Source organism: Musa acuminata, chromosome BXJ1-4 (assembly GCF_036884655.1).
Source record: "Musa acuminata AAA Group cultivar baxijiao chromosome BXJ1-4, Cavendish_Baxijiao_AAA, whole genome shotgun sequence".
Classification (NCBI taxonomy): Eukaryota; Viridiplantae; Streptophyta; class Magnoliopsida; order Zingiberales; family Musaceae; genus Musa; species Musa acuminata.
In genome coordinates, this window is record NC_088330.1 from 38713586 (window position 1) to 38730989 (window position 17404).

Here is a 17404-nt window from a genome sequence, read left to right on the forward strand (position 1 = left end):
ATGGTACTACGGGTTTCCTTTTCTGTGGAAAAAAAAAGGAAAAAAGAACTAAATATTTACAATATTTTTCGGTCTCTTTCTCTCTCTAAGTGAAAAGTAAAGAAATAAGAAAAACGGAATACTAAGTTGTTCCTTTTTGGGCTTGATACGAGAGAAGTATTTCAAGGCGGGGAATGAGACGGGTAGTGGGATATTGTTGTTTGAGGGGGGGTGGGGGGGGAACGGTGGTGGGCGGATCACGTGATCTCGGGCGGAGGGGGAAGGTTGAGGTCGAGATCCAGGGGTAGCATCCTGTGCGGCGGCGAAGAGCGGTGGTTGCGGTGGAGATTGACCATCGAGGAGTCGGAGTCGCTCTGGACGCCGCTGGCTATCGCAGAGTTCAGATCGGCGACGATCGTGGGCGGGTACAGCGTGAGGAGGTGGTGGCGGCTTATCGCCGCAGCTGCCGCTGCTTTCTCCGATCTGACGATCGTGTCGAAGAGAAAGTACCGGTGTCCCGGCTGCATGGCGGGGGTGGCGACAGCCGGGTACGGCTGGAAGGGGAACCGAGCGCAGCCGCTGATGCCGCTGCGGCGGAGGATATCGAGGTCGAGCGAGGGCGGGAGCGGGATCGCGAGGGGCGGTACAGCTGCCTCGCGGCTGGAGGACTCCACCGTGCTGCTCTGGCTACTGGGGCTGCCGCCGCCGCCGCCGCCAGCTTCTTCGGAGGGGGCGACGATGACGCTGGCGGGCCCGGGGCACGGGCAGGCGTCCGGGCGGGGGAAGTTAGTCCTGGCCTTGGATCCGCGGAACTGGCGAGCAGCGGCGTCGTATGCCCGCGCTGCCTCCTCGGCCGTGTCATAGGTTCCAAGCCAGACCCGGCTCTTCTTCCCCGGGTCCCGTATCTCCGCCGCGTACCTTCCCCACGGCCGCTTCCTCACCCCCCGGAAATGCGTCTCCTTTCCTCCTCCTTCATCGCCGGCTGCCGGCTTCTCCCTCGTCGCCATGGGTGAAGTGCTCTTTCTCTTGACTCTTTTGTTAATTGCAGTGGCTTCTATTTGCTCTGCCCGATTGTACGATGACTCTGATCCAAGAAGCGAGGCTGAGGCAGAGGCTGAGGCCGAGTTAAAAGAGAGGGGGAAGGGGTTTATATATGGGTTGATTGCAAGATTTGGACGGTGGAGCGGGGCAATCGAGGACAATTCGGCGCCGTCGAGCGATGCCCACCATCTGTTCGCATCGACCACTTCCGCGCCGTGCAACTCGGATCACGGAGCTGGGCCCCCACCGCCCTTACGCGGGACCCACTGTCCGAATACCAGCGGGTGCGTGTGCCCCCGTTTTGTTTGCCCTCGGCGAAGTACCAAGGGGCGGCGGTACGTCCGCGAGACGTGTCCAACACACCACAGATGTCTGTCCTCCGCCTCACAGAATGGACGGCCGAGATGAATCGGTGGAGTAACGGAGACAGCGGTTTGTCTCGAGCCGCAGACGCCGCGGGTGTGAATGCGTCCGCCGATTAATTTAGTTGGAGCACGTGATGTGATCTCTTGTAGACGAGGGAGAGTCAATACAATACATTTTTGCACTGAACGATAGGGGTGTCATAATGCACGTTGCTTAGTACCGCTCTCCCCTAATTGCATTGATGTGATAAAACATTAAAAGAATTATAACATAATGTAGCTTGCAATGAAGAAAAGCCAAGATAAAAACATATTGGTTTTGGTCCAAACTCATGACCAGTAGTTAAAATATAACCAGCATTGAAGCTAAAGTTTTAGGTGTAAGTTTAAGCCTTTACCCCTGTGAAGAGCAGAATAAAGTAATAGAGATGTATATACATGAACCTTTTATATCAAAAATCTATTTGATCAAAACTCTTCCTGTATGATAACACAATCGCAGAGGAACAAAGAGGTTAAAATGAACAATCATGTAATCCTTTCAATCCAGAGATTAAGTTGGAACCGTTATCAGTGTGTGACTCCGAACTTGGTCATGTGGTCGATGATGTTTTGTCATTTGAACATCTCGTGCAAAATGCGTCCGAGCTTTGGCATATGGAGCTTCTCTTGCTACAATAGAGCAAGGTAGCTATTTTAAGTTAATAAGTTCATAAACAAGGTTATGATGAGATTTCTTTTCTTTTGAACACAGGATACTTACCGGCTGCAATCCTTTGCGCACGGAGGATGTTCTCCCTTCTTTTCCACCAGATCAGTGCAGCGACGACGGCGAGCAGAAACACAAACGAAGCCCCAAAAGCAATGCCAATTTTAGCAGCAACAGATAGATGAGGACCACATGAAGGTAATCCTGGTATTCCACATAGACCTGCATTACCAGTAAAACTGTGCATTCCGTAGTAAGCATCCTAAAACTGCAGAGTAGACATTGATCAAATAGTAATGCAGGAAAATTTATATTTCTTCAAAGCAGATAATGAGCTCAAGATTATCTTAATCAAACCGTACGCTCATCTGCATGACACCTAATTAATCACCAAGTCTCACCTGCTGCATGAGGCTGATGATGAGAAATGTAGCTGGAATCTAGAGGAGATAATTGATGCAAAATTTGGAAGAAAACTCCTTTTGATCATTGTCCCTAACTATAGTTAAACAGCATTTATCTGTTATGGGCTATTCCAATAAGTACTATTCATAATCTTCAACCCCTTAGAGTAGTCATCTAACAGTCATAATTAGTGCTGATTTGTAAAATATACTAAGAATACTGATGATCGATAATTTATGCAAATCAAAGTTGCATTTTCATTTCAAAAGGCAATTGAGAAGCCACAAGAAATACAGTCAACCTGACAATTGCCTCCACTCGTTAAAAGTTGGGATCAAATAATAGATATATGTGGACTAAAAGTTTCCAATTTCAAACTCAGGTGATGTTGAATATCACTATCATTGAACATATAGTTTCAAAAGGGACACTACTAATATGTAAACCCTCTATATTTTAGTCAATTTGTGTCTAATAACCAACTTAGATTCTGCATGATGCAAAAATTAGTTTTCAGCTTCGTAAAGTGCTAAAATTGAAACAAGTAATCAAATATTTGCAGAACAGCTACTTTCTGCATTACCACTATAGAAACTTAGGCATTAATTAGTCGAGCAAATATCTTGACTATTGCCTTAACAAACATTTCTTACTTGAAGCTAGCCCTGTGAAGCGGAAGTCCTCCAAGGCTTGCAGGAACTCTTCCAGATAAAAGATTCCGATTGAGATTCCTACAAGAAAGTTATATAAAAGTTTCAACATCAGCCGCTACAAATTCACAAAGATTTGACTGTAGCAATCCTTACAGTATCTGTAACAATGTCAGCTGCCCAAGGCTCTCAGGAATTGATCCATTTAGTTGGTTATAGGAGAGATCTCTACAAACAATTCATAGAGTTAGCAACTAATGCATTTCTTTATTTTCTTGCAAAATATTATATTAAAAGAAAGAAAGAATGATATTATAAAATTAAAGTGCGCCCTTGATCTATAAATTAATGCAATAGAATGGAAAAGGACAAGCCTTTTTTTTTCAGCATTAATGATAATGATTTCCTAAGTACCTTTGGTCAAAGAAGGACACGTGTCCCGTTATTTCCATGACAAGTGCATCAGTGAATTAGATGAGTTCTTGGAAAGAAATTGGGAAAAGAAAGTTGCAATAGAAGATTTTTATACAAGACAAAATCCAATAAACATCCCACCATGCTCTGTTATATAAATGATATTAAGTTTCCTAAGCTTCTTTATATTTGCATCAAGGAAAGATGAATTCCGAGGAAGAAGCCATTTTTTCATCTTTAGAAAAGTCAAAATTGATGCCTTTGGTTGGCACAAAGGACTGATCAGTTTTGACAAAGGGTCAGAGGTTTTGACTCTGATATCAATCCAGAAAAGGTAGATAGATTCCTGATAACATCAAGAAAATAGCAGAATTGACTGAAGTTACTTTGCAAAGAACAACTTATCAAAAGATAGAAAAAGCAGAGGGTAACGCCTGACTGATGTTCAACTAGATTTTTCTTAACAAAATCCAATACATCTATATTTTTCTAATTTATGTACAAACTAATCATACGAGGACCTGCTTTATATAATCATACTCCACCAAAAGCAAAAAGGAAAAAAGAACATATACTTTTCTCATGATTTGTCTTATCGATATACCAATTATCGGTACAATATATATCAAGTTATACCGAGTATACTGACACAATATATGGGGGTACACCGATGTATTATTCATATGGATTCCTTATCAAATCGATATGCATCGCTCGTATCGATTAAATCAGAGTCGTTTTTTTCCTTCTGTATTGTGGCTTAGACAGATTAAATCAAAGTAATACAGAAGGATTACTTTTTTTCCTTCTGTATTGTAGCCACGTAGACAGATTAAATCAGAGTCCTAACTTGATTAAGACTATTTTTTATGACAAGGATAACACATTTCCTGCATTTTTTTTAATTTTCATAGCTGGCCACTTTTCGTTTGGAACTGCTTTGAAGAACCTCAATCAGCAATTTTGTAGATCAGGATAACATAATCCTGTATCCAAATAGAATATTTCCCTGTCTAGCTGGATTAAATAAATATAAGCATAGTTGACCCAACTTGAGTAGATTAATGATGGGAGACTGGTACTGACAAATTAGTCGACAACTGCATGGTTGACGCTTAAACCATCCATGAGTCACTTCATTAGAACATTCACTCTGATTCTAGATGTAATTAATTTATCAAGGTAAAATATCAGCACCAAATATCTTACAACTGAGGTTTTGCGACTAGGAAATATTTGCACAAAACAGGATTATAATTGAGATAAGTGTTACATATCCGCAAGGAGAAATCACACAGACTATCCACATAATAACTTTTGTTGATCAACAATTTTGTATTGTGACATAAAAAATGCTTCAGATTGACCATGTTAAATGCATTGTAGACAAGGTAGCAATAAAATGATTAAAATCGAGATCAAGTGGCAGAGATTATGTTAAATGTAGGTGTTAAACATGCATGCCGATGAGGATTTTTTCAAATATTAGGAACTCAGGGTTGATCATCCTTGAAAGTAAGTCTTGTCGTATCACATTGTTTCATTCGGTATGAACGATACGTACTAATCCGATAAAAGATCAGTACAGGTATATATTAGTATATTCGATTTGACTTAATACAATTCCGTACGTACCATATCGATAGTTGGTCGATACATCAGTACAAACCGATAAGATGAATTATGTTTGAAAGCCTCACGTATTAAACTAATTATAAATGGTTAAAAAGTAAATAGAACAAAACTTCAACTTGATATATTAGAATAAAGAAAAAAAGACAAAGTTGCATCATACATTGAAGACAAAGAGGAAGTAACTCACAGTGTTTGCAATCCGGCAATGGTGCCAAGAGAGGATGGAATGGCCCCATACAGGTTGTTTTCACTAAAGTTACTTCAGAAATTAAAGAACAAGAAAACATGTCATATGACTGGTGAAATAGCAGCCTTCACAAGAGTAAAAGAAAGAATCCATAGATGAGTACATCCAAGTAAGATTGAATAAAGATAACAGTAAAAGTGTTACACCAGATAAGCCTTTACTCAAGTTATTTAATATGACAAATATCATATCAATTGTTAGGCAGACCATGACACAAGTTTCTCCAAACAGGATAAGAGAAATAATTTAAGCAGTACTATAGACCATAAACAAGAGTATGGTGACCTACATGCTTTGCAAATGTTGCAGTTTAGCAATGTCATTTGGCAGAAAACCTTTTAAACCTTGATTGTCGAGACCTCTGCACGTAAGAAGTATTTCAACTGTCAAGACTTATATACACATACTAGCACATATATAAGATATGGTTGGACAAGTTTTGATCACATTTTGAATTAGGCATTTCACATCAACTCTAATAATTGTGTGACAAGCAAGAACCTCTATTTGACATTTCATATAAGATATAGACATTCTCAAATAGCATGAGGTTGTAAGTTTACGTATCTAGTACACCCCTCACACATTTGTTTGCCTAGTGAAATTGCCCTAATCAGAATTTAATGGTTTGAGAATTTCATGTTGCCAAGCCCAAATACATTAGAATATTAAGTCACAAGTGGCAGTGAATTAGAGTGACATTTTTTGCAATACACAAGTGATCACAAGGGATGATAGCTAACAGGTTTTGCTCTTGACAAGAAATGCTAGTCCTTGTCTTTTTGTTCTCAAGTAAGTCAATGAGTAGGGAATCTTTAAGAGGGGTTAATTGCATATTATCAATGGCGTTAGGATAAAGATAGTTAAATATTTTATTTTTATAACTATAAAAATTTTAATATAAAATTTTTAAATCTACGAATTAAAATATTAAAGAGATCTAATTTTTTAACCCTCCTTAGGAGTCAGTACGGTAACTTCTAACTTAAGCAAAAGAGAAAACATAATGTAAAGCTACATATAAATAAATGCAAGTTTGAGAAAGTACAATCCATCTATGACCCAATTGCCACTCTTGCTGTCAAATTGGCAGTCAACTCCACTCCAAGGATGTTGCTGAGGAACACATGGATCACCATTCCAGCCCAAACGACGTGGAAGTCCCAGAGAGCTCTTTAGAATTTGCAGAGTACTGACTGCAAAAGGGCATTTGGAGATATAATATTATGAAAAACATGTACACTTTCTGGCAAAGTGAAATATCATCAGCTATTCACTTGGAAATAAAATATAATTATCGAACCAGCTTCGAGCAGCAAAGAATCAAATAAATTAAACATGCAGAAGCAAACTTTTAGCCAAATAGGTTGCTGTTCTTAACAGTAATAAATTGCATGTGAGAAACTTATATCACACAAATACCTAAACCAAATTAGCATAGTTGCTACAAGAAAATGATGTATAAACTCTTTGCTAGCTGTGGTGGGACAACAATGCCATATTTCTCTAACATTTGTGAACAGTAGTAGTCTTCCACTGACAATGGTTAAAAAGTTGACCCTTTGCATTGCAACATGGAAATCCTATGTATCCTGGATGAGCATGGTTGGTCTCATGAAAACAGCCATTTGCTAGTAGGTGTAAGCATAATGAAGTTGGCCAGTCCTTTTCAGCAATCATAGAGAATATAAAGTATGAGGAAACAAAAGACTGCATTCTAAGAGAGTAAGGAGGAATTAACCTAGAGAGAAGAAGAAAGGGTATCCATGGCCAATCAACTGTTCTTTTTCTAGTCTTAGCTCCCTAGTCATGATTCAACATATCCATAACACTCTTGGTTGAGAAACAACAATTGATGGCTTAAGTGAAAACAGAAACAGCACTCGAAACATAAAAATTATCAAGGAAATTTAGTTGTGAAATAAGTTGGAGTATACTTACCGTCATCTGCTGAAGTTTTGGACTCTACTGAAATAACCTCAAACACCTCAATTGCATTTATGATCGCATGACTTCCATTTGTGCCACGCAAAACGATTGTTAAAGCCTTCCCACTTACTTCGACAGTCGTGTTCAGCACAAGAGCTGCATAGCTTCCTCCTGTCATGCCAATAATGTTGATGTTTTCAAATGCAATATCGCCATTTAGTGATATGTCAAAGGTTCTTTCCCCTTCACCAGCTATTCTTGGGTCAATCTCAGAGAAATGAAGCCACACAGAATAATTTCTGTTCGGCTCCACCTCCATTTCGAATGATAAATCGGGCTGTAGATCACTGCCCACAATTGCAGACTGATAAAGCTTCTCCGGATAGAAGTTTGGCGAAATTGATGTCATACTGATACTATGTTCCGTTGATATGGAATGACCAGAGTCTTGAAAGTATGAAATAGCTAACCAGAATCTGTCTCCACCCCAGTGACTGCCACCATAGTCTTCATCAAATGCAGACTTCCCAGTACCACATGACAATCTTTTGGCTGTTCTAAGCACTGTCCCCTTACCCCACAGTGGTCCAGAATAATATGCAGTGTCATCGACTTGAAGGATTTCAATTGAGAGAATGGATGGATCACCATGACCAGTGCTATGGAAACAAGCAGTGAAAGATGCGTTAGTAACAAACACCAAGGCTTCCACAAAAGACTGCTCGTCATTGTTGCTCCAACCAGACTTCAAAGAGTGAATTTGAGTTCCCTCTATAGAGATATCAAACATTGGTTCATTATCAAAATTAGGATCAGCAATGAGTGCAAAAAATAGCCTCACTTCATAGTGTCCTCGAGGAATGTCAGTAATGTCGTAGCAATTCTCCGGGCCATCAGACAGAGGGAAATATCGAAGTGTTTTCAGTTGAGGCTCAATGAAACTGGGGATTGTTGCATTTGCCTGTTTTCCACCCGTATATCCAAAGTCTTTTTTCCATAGGGTATTGGTAGGCTTAGTAGTAACATCCTTTGGAGCCCCGCAGCTTATGCGCATTGCATATGGTTCTCCTAGAAACATGTAAGCTCAAACATTACAGATATAACAACAACAACAATAATAATAAAATCATAAAACTCAATTATTTGATGTTTTCTATATTAAAATCGATTAAAATTTATGTTCATGAGATTTAACATAATTTAATGCTGGTTGTCAGTTACATAATGCACCCCTTCATATATTTTTCATCTGAGCTTAAGGTCGACAGTGATGGTGTTATCATAAAGAGACCTAATATGAAAGAAAATAAAAGTCAACTATATTTTTTTTTTTAGAATTTCTAATGGTAATACTATTATCTTGCAATCAATCATGATGTTAGCAAAAAGATGACAACCCAATGAAACATAATTTTGGAATTCATAATCACTTGACAAATGGTGTAATATATCGTATTCAAACACAAAGTTTGATTGACCAACGAAAATCCTAATGGCACAAATCTAAAGATTAATTGCGGCACATTCAAGTGACATTGACGCAGGTGAATAACGAGACCTACAAAACAATCTCAGAGAAACAAAATAAGGACTCATAGCAACCTTGCTGAGAAAAAGAAACAAACCATCCAAGGAAGAGGGAGACAAACAATCGAAACCAAGAGAAGGCCGAAAAAGGAAACCTGATAACGAGGGAAAGAAAACAGAAAAAAAAGGAGCACAAGACAAGATGGATCTTGTGAAGGCCAGATTGGGAAAGACATCCTCTTGATTTGGAAGTTAATGGAGCAGGGGAGCTGCTCTGTCCAAATTTCCTCATCTCTATAATCGGGAAAAGATGGAAAAGCAGAGGACGATGATGATTATTCAAGAAGCCTACCCTCATGCTGAGCAGCTGCATTCCAGAGAGAAATGACTGACAGAATGGTGCAGACAAGAAACTTGTGATGAATGAAAGATCTCAGCAGCATACTGGTACCTCCCCTTTCTCCCAGTCCTTCAAGAACTCGCCCCCTCTCTCAATTACAGCTGAAACAGGTCCTACCTTTACCAAAGTAAAGGCAAGAGCTGCTCAGCCAGACATCAAGCATTCATGTGCAGTAATTAGAGGGGGGTCAGACGATCGCAATGTAGTTTCTCTGGAGAAGAAGTGGTGATGGGAAGCAGGGCATAAAAGAACGATGTGATGGCCGGAGAGGAGCGGTATTGCAGGTAGTGGGCGGTCAGTCGTCGGCAATCACGGGGGTCAAAAGATGCAAAGGGGATGAGAAATGGTGGGGGCATAACATATTGGAGCAGCGTTGACTTGGGAATGCGGGTGCATTGATTACCTGCATTCACGCCGAGCAGGGTGGGTTGACTCCCGTGGCAATGTCGGAAGACAAGGGGAAAAAGAAAGCAGTGTACATCTGGAAAGAGGCAACGAAAAGATACCACTAAATGAGCAGATATACTAAAGGGAGAATTGTGTGATGAAGAACAATTTATAGGTATGGCAAGCATTTCAAAGAACAAAAAAGAAAAGGAATTAGTGCGACCACGTTGGTAACAAAGAAACTTTTTTAAGGTAGACTCAGCTCGCCACTTCAGCTTCAACCCAAGCCAACAAGATACGTTGGCCCGACTCCTATATCAAAGAGTCAATCAATAGATTAGATAGATGTTGAGTTCATAGGAGTTGAGGTTAATATTCATGTCATGATTATAATATAAAATTATAGGATTAATTACATATTATCATATGTTATTAGCTATCTTTAGCATTTCGTTCTTTGTAATTTCAAAAATTACATTGAGATATCTATATTTATAAAAGTGAAACATTTAATCTCGTTTCTTCTCACATCATCGATTTTGTTGACAGAAATACTATAATATTTATCATTGAGTATGTATTGACTCTACCTCACTTCGATTTACTATTGAATACATGCGATATTTTCATCAGTAAATTCGATGATGTGAAGAGAAATAAAATTAATATAATTTTTTAAAGTAGAGAAATTATAATGCTAAAGGTAGCTAATTACATAGAGTTATTTATAATTAGTCTTGAAACCATATGATAGCTAATGGACTGGAAAAAAAAAAGAAGGCGGCAAGTTCTTAGTTTTTACAGTAAATAATGAATCATAAACCATTCCAAGACAATCTCTAATCAGATCCAGATACCACATTAATTGATGGTTTTTAGAGGCTCTATACTTCATATGGAAGAAGAGAGGATATGGAGTGACAGCTTTTCCTAATTTACCTTGTCCAACAGGCCAATGCAAATGTAAATGGTGCTCAAAATTGTGCTCCCCGTTCATCTGTTCTAAGTCTTGATAATGCTAGGAGTAATCTAACTCTAACATCATTTGTCATGATCTGTTTTGATGAAATAACTCATTAACTTGATAGGTTTTGGACCATGTGACTCAAGATATTCAAATCTAACTTAATTCTAATATATTTATGCAATCCTTATAAGATAATTTGAGTTTTCTATAAGATTTCACGGATCATGAGACATAATTTTGACGTCAAAAGATATAATTGAGCATTTGACAGCATAAGGTCGAGTAAATACCACTATCCCATATTTCTTTACCATGTGTATTGCAGGAGATCCTCACCTTCGCATAGAAAGCCAACTTGAAGCTGAAAGGAAGTGAAAATGGCATGTCAAATTCGTAATCTATTAAAAATACATATTAAGAGTGTAAATGAGTTCTTCAGCTCACCCTAAAATAGCTCATGCTGCCAAGTGGTGTCAACCACAACCTGTTGAGACCGCAACAAATTGGTATCCTATAAGTTCACAAAACCACGGATTAAAAGTACAAATTTCATCTATTACATCAACAACATGTAGAATTTTTAGTCAAATCTACCTGATAAAACTTCTTGAGCTGATTCTAAGACTCCATATGGATATGGTACTTTTGCTAAAGAAGGTTGCCTATAATTCATGGCCAAAAGCCAGCAGCAGAACACTTGGCACTGCAAGAAAGGCATCGAGCTTCGATGTCACAGAGACAGCAATTGTAGCCGTCTCACTGTTTCCAACACCTATGCTTGTTCGACATATGCGCGCTGGAGATGAGATTTATGTTCCAATTTACGGACAAATGGAAGAAGTAAAGCATTCTAATAGTAGATAAAGGACTAATAAGTCATGTCACAGCTGCACTAAATCCATAGACGATAATGAATGCTATTGCTTCTGCATTGGGAAAGAGAAGGGAAGAGCGACATACTCTTGTTTCTCGGCCATCAAGATCTGCAGATGAAACATGGAAAAGAGAGAACGCGACCAACAGCGGATGACGAATAGAGAATCGCTACGAGGAACGAAACGAAGAGAGACATGAAACGCGATTGCTGCCTCCGTCCGGACTTGATAACAGATAAAGATTTCCTCAACTATCCTACGAGATTTCCTCATGCGGTTGAGGAAATCTTTATCTGTTATCACGGACCATCCTGTTAGTGAGGAACTTCCGCCGGCTCCTTCCCCTCGTCCGCTTCTCCGCCACCACCATGCTCCTGCTTCTCTGCTTCTGCTTAGCGACCAACAACCGCCGCAGAGGTGGAGGCGGGGCGTAAGGCGGAGTTGGTGATCCGATGGAGGAAGCGGGTGATTTTGAGCGGGCATTTGGTCCTTCCTCTCTCTGGAAGACGAAGACGGGGACGAGCAGGAGAAGAAAACGACGAGCTATGGCCGCTGCTTTAGAGAGAGAGAGAGAGATCGTATCTGATAACGGTTTTGATTTTGTTTCTTGAAAGAGCAGAACCTTTTCGACCCCTGCCGGTCGCACCCGTTTCGAGTACATGTCAGTGGGGCCCATAGATATCTTACTGAAACTCCGAAGCCAAGACGAGATGGGTGAGGGTGTCGGAAATTGGTGGGAGAATTGTGTTTTTATAAATATAATTAAGGTGAATTTTTTTGAATTCCTTTCGAAAAATATCTTTTTTACTTTTTATATGATCCTCTATATTTTTTTATAATATCGTAAATATTCATCACTGGTAATCATTTAATGAGGTTTTTATTGTCCTCCTTATTGTCTCGTTCTCAAGGCCTTTGATCCCTTCCCTAGTACTATCGACACTTTCATGTTATTCACGGCCCAATTCAAATATTTGATGATTTTTCTTTTATAAATCTTTTGATATTAACTATTTCTATGTCAATTCTCAAGTGAGTTTTCTTAATTAACTTATTAGCATATTAGTTTAATGGAGGACTTAAATATAATATATATTTTTTGTTGATAAAACATTGTTTGTCTTCATCGATAACAAAGGAATCGTCCACTCGAACTCTACCTTGTGCATTATCTAATAAGTCATAATTTTTTTTATCTTAGCGAGGGTTCGAGATGAAATTTGTTTTGGATGAGCTCTATCTTAAATAGCATGGTGAGCTCTATCTTAAATAGCATGTGATAAATTATTATTTGTCTTCGTCATGGTCCAAGCATAAGGGCACGAGAAGAATTCTCTATTTTGGATGAGTTTACATGGTTTTATGCAATCTTAACCTCGATTCAATTCGAATGAACTACACCGATCCGAAGCCAAAATTTAATTGGAATCGATGTTGAACGTGCTAAATTTTTTTTAAAGTAATTAAAATATAAATATGTTTTCTGGTACAGTGGTTAGCACTTCAAACTTAAAGTCTATTAATTTGGATTTGAATCTCGATAGAGTAATTTATTTTTTAAAAATCAATCGTAATAAATGGTTTGAACTGAAACTACGATTTGGTAATACCATTGATTAAGGCTAGTTTGTTCTTTAGGGATAGTCGCATAAGGTGTGCCTGTGAGGATATAAAGAACCTCTCAGTTTATACTTACTTTTATAATTATTTTTTCTTCTTTTATCACAGTAAGTCATGTGTTGACCTATTTTCACTATCGGTCAACACATTAGAGTTTAGAATTATACTTTGGTCATCAATTTTCATAAATTCACTCTGTAACAAAATAATATTTCTATACTATATTTTTGTTATAAATTTCTTATTATATATGTTAGATCAAAATTATGGTTGTATGGCTTGGGAGTCGAGTCAGATCCTTATTCTTTTACGAGTCGACCTCGTGGAACTTTGTCTCGTCAGAAAAGTATCAAATCCTGTAAAACTAACTCTTGGGAGACACTCTTGACAAACATTCCTCCGAAAGTTAAGTCGTAGTTAGTTAGACAAATTGGATTGAAAAACTAAAATCTCTAAAATGTACCAGAGACCTCCTTTGTACAATAGTCACCTAGGATCGTTATGCATGTTTATTACACAATTGGTGTAATAATAGAGGGCACGAGATTCAACTAAAATCGTCACTATTCAGCATCAAACTCAGGATTGGATAATTGTCTCTAAGTAGCAATTGTCGGGGATGGAAATGGCCTCATCAATCAATAATTTTAAGCCCAAGTGGCATGAGACTACTAGCCCACTAGCTATCTAGATCTGATGTGTCCTTTGCATTAAGCATTGATCGTGGTGGTTGGTTGGTCGATCATATCTCTTTAGTATGTCACCCATGTCAATTCTGCTACATCATCTGCGCACCCCCCAATCCCCCCCTTCTTCTCGAGAAGTAGAGTTGGGGAGATCGAGTGCAACATCAGAGGTAGAGGGTGTGCTAGGCCAACATTGTTGGTCGTGGCAAAGACTGGCAGAGAACGACTGAGAATGCATTGACTAATATGCTTAAGCATGACGAAGACCGATAGAGAACACACCAATCAACATGCCCAGACGTGGTAGGGATCGATGGAGAATGACAGAGAATGCACCTGGTGACACAATCAAGCGTCGTAGAGACCAATGGAGAATTCACCGACTAACACGCTCAGGTAGGGTGAAGACCCATGGAGAAATGATAGAGAACATACCGATTGATATGGCCGAGCATGGCAGAGACCGATGGTGAACGATGGAGAACACTTAAGCTAACATGATCGAGCATGGTTGAGACCGATGAAGAACAATGGAGAATGTATCGATCAACACAACTGGACGTGACAGAGACCAACGAATAACACACTAACCAACATGATCAAGCATGAATGTATGTCGTAGACATCTCTTCAATGTGATTTGACAAGTAGGTATGTGTCATACCCACTTGTTGACAAATCGACGTGGTGCATTCACTTCGCACCCTGATAAAGATTGTGGTAGATTTGACATATTCTTTGTGATGATCATGGCAATGCATTTATCGCTTGTTGACAAATTGTACTCATTCTGTGGATCATGTCATATGTCCTAAAATATTCATGATGATATCATGTGTCATACTACCTTTGTTGTGTCTCAAGAGTGAAATAAAAGAACGAGCAACAGAATCAACTCGAATACCCTCGAACAATGAACATATCACTTCTGTCATATCTCATTAATATGCCGATCAAACGAGGCTAACACATCGACTCGTGAAGTCACTGTGTCGATCACGTAAATTCTATCATATTAAGAAATAATTTTTCATCTATTATATAGATGAAAAATTATGTATTATATATACATCAATTCATCAATTTGAGAGTTTTTCTATTTTGGACTTATCTCGTAAGGTACCATTGTTTTTATTTTTTTTTTAATGATACTCTTATTTTCGTAAATCTCATAATATCCCTCATCGTCACCCCGCTTTTGCCCTGTCACTTCCGCTACTCGCCTTTCTCTCTCCATCACTTTTGTCCCTCGCCCCTTACTCTCCACTATTTTTGCTCGCTCGTGTTCGCCCGCCATTTCTACCCCTCTTAGCTGCTCGATCGAGGTGTAGAGCAGTTTGAGTAGGATGTGATACATTGGGCCATGCAAGGGAGGAAGGAGGGAGGGGAAGCCTCGCATGACGAAAGCGGCGCGGAGGCGACGAGCGTTGGACGAGGAGGAGTGATATTTGTGCAACTATAGAAAATAAAAACCCAAGCTATAAAGAATTAAAGTACGTGCACCAGAAAAAGCCTAATTTATTCAACGGCGAAGGTGGTAGGAATCTCTCTCGCCTCCACTGCAGGAGATGCTTCCGGTGACGAGCACGTCGTCACGGGTCCCCTCTGCCGCTCAAGCCGAGTAAATCTCGTCCTTTTCCCGTTCATTTGGGTTGAGTCCACCCTCTCTCTCTCTCTCTCATCATCGTCCTCTCCGGTGTTCCCTCGGATCACGTGTCATGCAGCTGTCAGCCGGCTGTCGCTAGCGTTATTAAAAAGCGGGGCGGTACAAAAGAGAAAAGAACAAGTCACAGAAACAGAGGACGCGACGGTGGAGTCTGCTCTGCTCCACCGGGATCGTCCAGTGTTGGCGGTCTTTACTCTCCATCTTCCCCCTCCTATGGTGGCTTAACTGCAGAGATTCCGCAGAAAGAGACAAAGGGTAAATCGTGGTTAAACTGTGAAGAAAACCTTTAAAGATCGAGCTATGTGGAGACTCTTGCGTAGAAAATTTCACGAGTAACAACAGAGCAATTATATGTGTACGATGCGAAGAGGGACGAAAGAGACGAGGCGGGCCGTGTGCTAAGCGTGGAATGGCGACGGGTGGAGTCGAATGGTACAGTGCCGTGCCGTCGAGTCGTCCCTGTCATGTCTCACCCACCCACCGGAGCCTTGTTTATCACCGAGTTATGTAGCGTGGACGACGGGGTTGGTTGCAGACTCTGCTTTTAGTTTGATTCAAGAGAAGTTCTGAGTTGGTGGATCTGCTTTGGTTCTTCTGGTAGAACAAGAGTCGAGTATCGATGCTCTCAGCATTAGCACAGCAATGCGACAGTGTTCTGTGTGCATGAGCACAGCTGCCATGTCTTCTGCTGCAGAAGACACAGCTGCAACACAAAGACAACAGAATCCTTGACTCTCTCTCTCTCTCATCCCCTTCCCTTTTCTCCCTTTCGTCTCTTCCCTCTGCGTCTATTCTCGTTCCTCCTTGCACGCTCACACTCCAGACCAATTATGGAACCCCGACGCCTGTCGAGTAAGCCGCAGAGCAAGAGCAGAAAGAAGGTGCGGAACGAGATGGCGGGGGCTGCCGTGCACGACGACGGGGGCGAGGAAGACGAGGAGGTGGCTCCCGGGGGAGAGGCGGCGGAGAAGGACAAGAAGCGGAGGCCCTCCTCGTCCGTGGCGACGAAGAAGGGATCGGGTAGCGGCAGCGGCGGAGGCGTGTCGCCGCCGTGCTGCCAGGCCGAGAAGTGCGCCGCGGACCTGGCGGAGGCGAAGCTGTACCACCGGCGGCATAGAGTCTGCGAGGTGCACTCCAAGGCCGCCGTCGTCATCGTCGCGGGTCTGCGGCAGAGGTTCTGTCAGCAATGTAGCAGGTCCTCCCCTGTTCCTTCCTCCTCTGCTTTGCGTTCCAAGTATGGTTACACGTCCCTGACTCTACGAATGCAGATTCCATGAGGTATCGGAGTTCGACGACTCCAAAAGGAGCTGTCGCAGGCGTTTGGCTGGCCACAACGAGCGCCGGAGAAAGAGTTCTTCCGACAGCCAGGGAGACGGCTTGAGCCGCTTCAGGCAGCCAGACGAAGATGGGAGGATGCAGATGAGTGACACGGGTAATTCCACGCACAAGCATTTCCAGATCAAATGAGATGTCGTGCTTCCCATGAAAGCATGCTCTCTCTCTTCTGTCATGCTATATGGGTCAGACGTGGCCTATCGCGCACTTTCTATGTGGCATGGAAATCTACTAACTCTGCAGCTATCATCTGCTTGTTGTGATATCATTATGGATTAACTTTGTTGAAGTGTGTTTATTTTCACTTCTCATTTGTATTTTAATCCTTGAAGAGTTCATCTTAATCTTGGAGAAGTGCATCTACTTGTGCTTAACATCTTGTCAGTGTATTATGATGCTTAGCTTAAAATTATTTATGGTGACTATGCATTGAACTGTAGAATACCTGAAAACCAGATACATAAATCCCAGTTATTTTATGTTTTGTGCTTGAATGGAGATGTAAATGAACAGGGTGGGGAAACAACATCACACCCAAATCAATCAATAGTTGCTGTGGTAAAAATG

General features: G+C 40.7%; 3 protein-coding genes across 5 annotated transcripts; 1 reads left to right on the forward strand and 2 right to left on the reverse strand.

The window, feature by feature from the left end:
• Window positions 1–1684, reverse strand: LOC135665962 (ethylene-responsive transcription factor 4-like). Its single transcript, XM_065177432.1, has one exon. It carries the CDS (start codon window positions 984–986, stop codon window positions 237–239), a length of 750 nt encoding a protein of 249 aa, XP_065033504.1. The 5' UTR covers window positions 987–1684; the 3' UTR covers window positions 1–236.
• Window positions 1685–1816: 132 nt separating this feature from the next.
• LOC135665926 (receptor-like protein 4) lies at window positions 1817–9653 on the reverse strand. 3 transcript variants are annotated; one of them, XM_065177431.1, is made up of 9 exons: window positions 9353–9653; window positions 7387–8442; window positions 6494–6641; window positions 5735–5806; window positions 5386–5457; window positions 3306–3377; window positions 3153–3230; window positions 2149–2333; window positions 1817–2057 (listed from the first exon to the last, which is right to left on the reverse strand). In XM_065177431.1, the coding sequence occupies exons 2-9, from the start codon at window positions 8426–8428 to the stop codon at window positions 1939–1941; spliced, it is 1788 nt and encodes a 595-aa protein (XP_065033503.1). In that variant the 5' UTR covers window positions 8429–8442; window positions 9353–9653; the 3' UTR covers window positions 1817–1938. The 3 variants fall into 3 exon arrangements, with proteins under 3 accessions (XP_065033503.1, XP_065033501.1, XP_065033502.1); XM_065177429.1 differs by having other exon boundaries at window positions 9254–9651; XM_065177430.1 differs by lacking the exon at window positions 5735–5806 and having other exon boundaries at window positions 9254–9653.
• A 5962-nt stretch (window positions 9654–15615) lies between these two features.
• On the forward strand, window positions 15616–17181 carry LOC135672605 (squamosa promoter-binding protein 1-like). The gene is made up of 2 exons (XM_065181100.1): window positions 15616–16697; window positions 16771–17181. Exons 1-2 carry the CDS (start codon window positions 16333–16335, stop codon window positions 16967–16969), a joined length of 564 nt encoding a protein of 187 aa, XP_065037172.1. The 5' UTR covers window positions 15616–16332; the 3' UTR covers window positions 16970–17181.
• The last annotated feature ends 223 nt before the right edge of the window (window positions 17182–17404 follow it).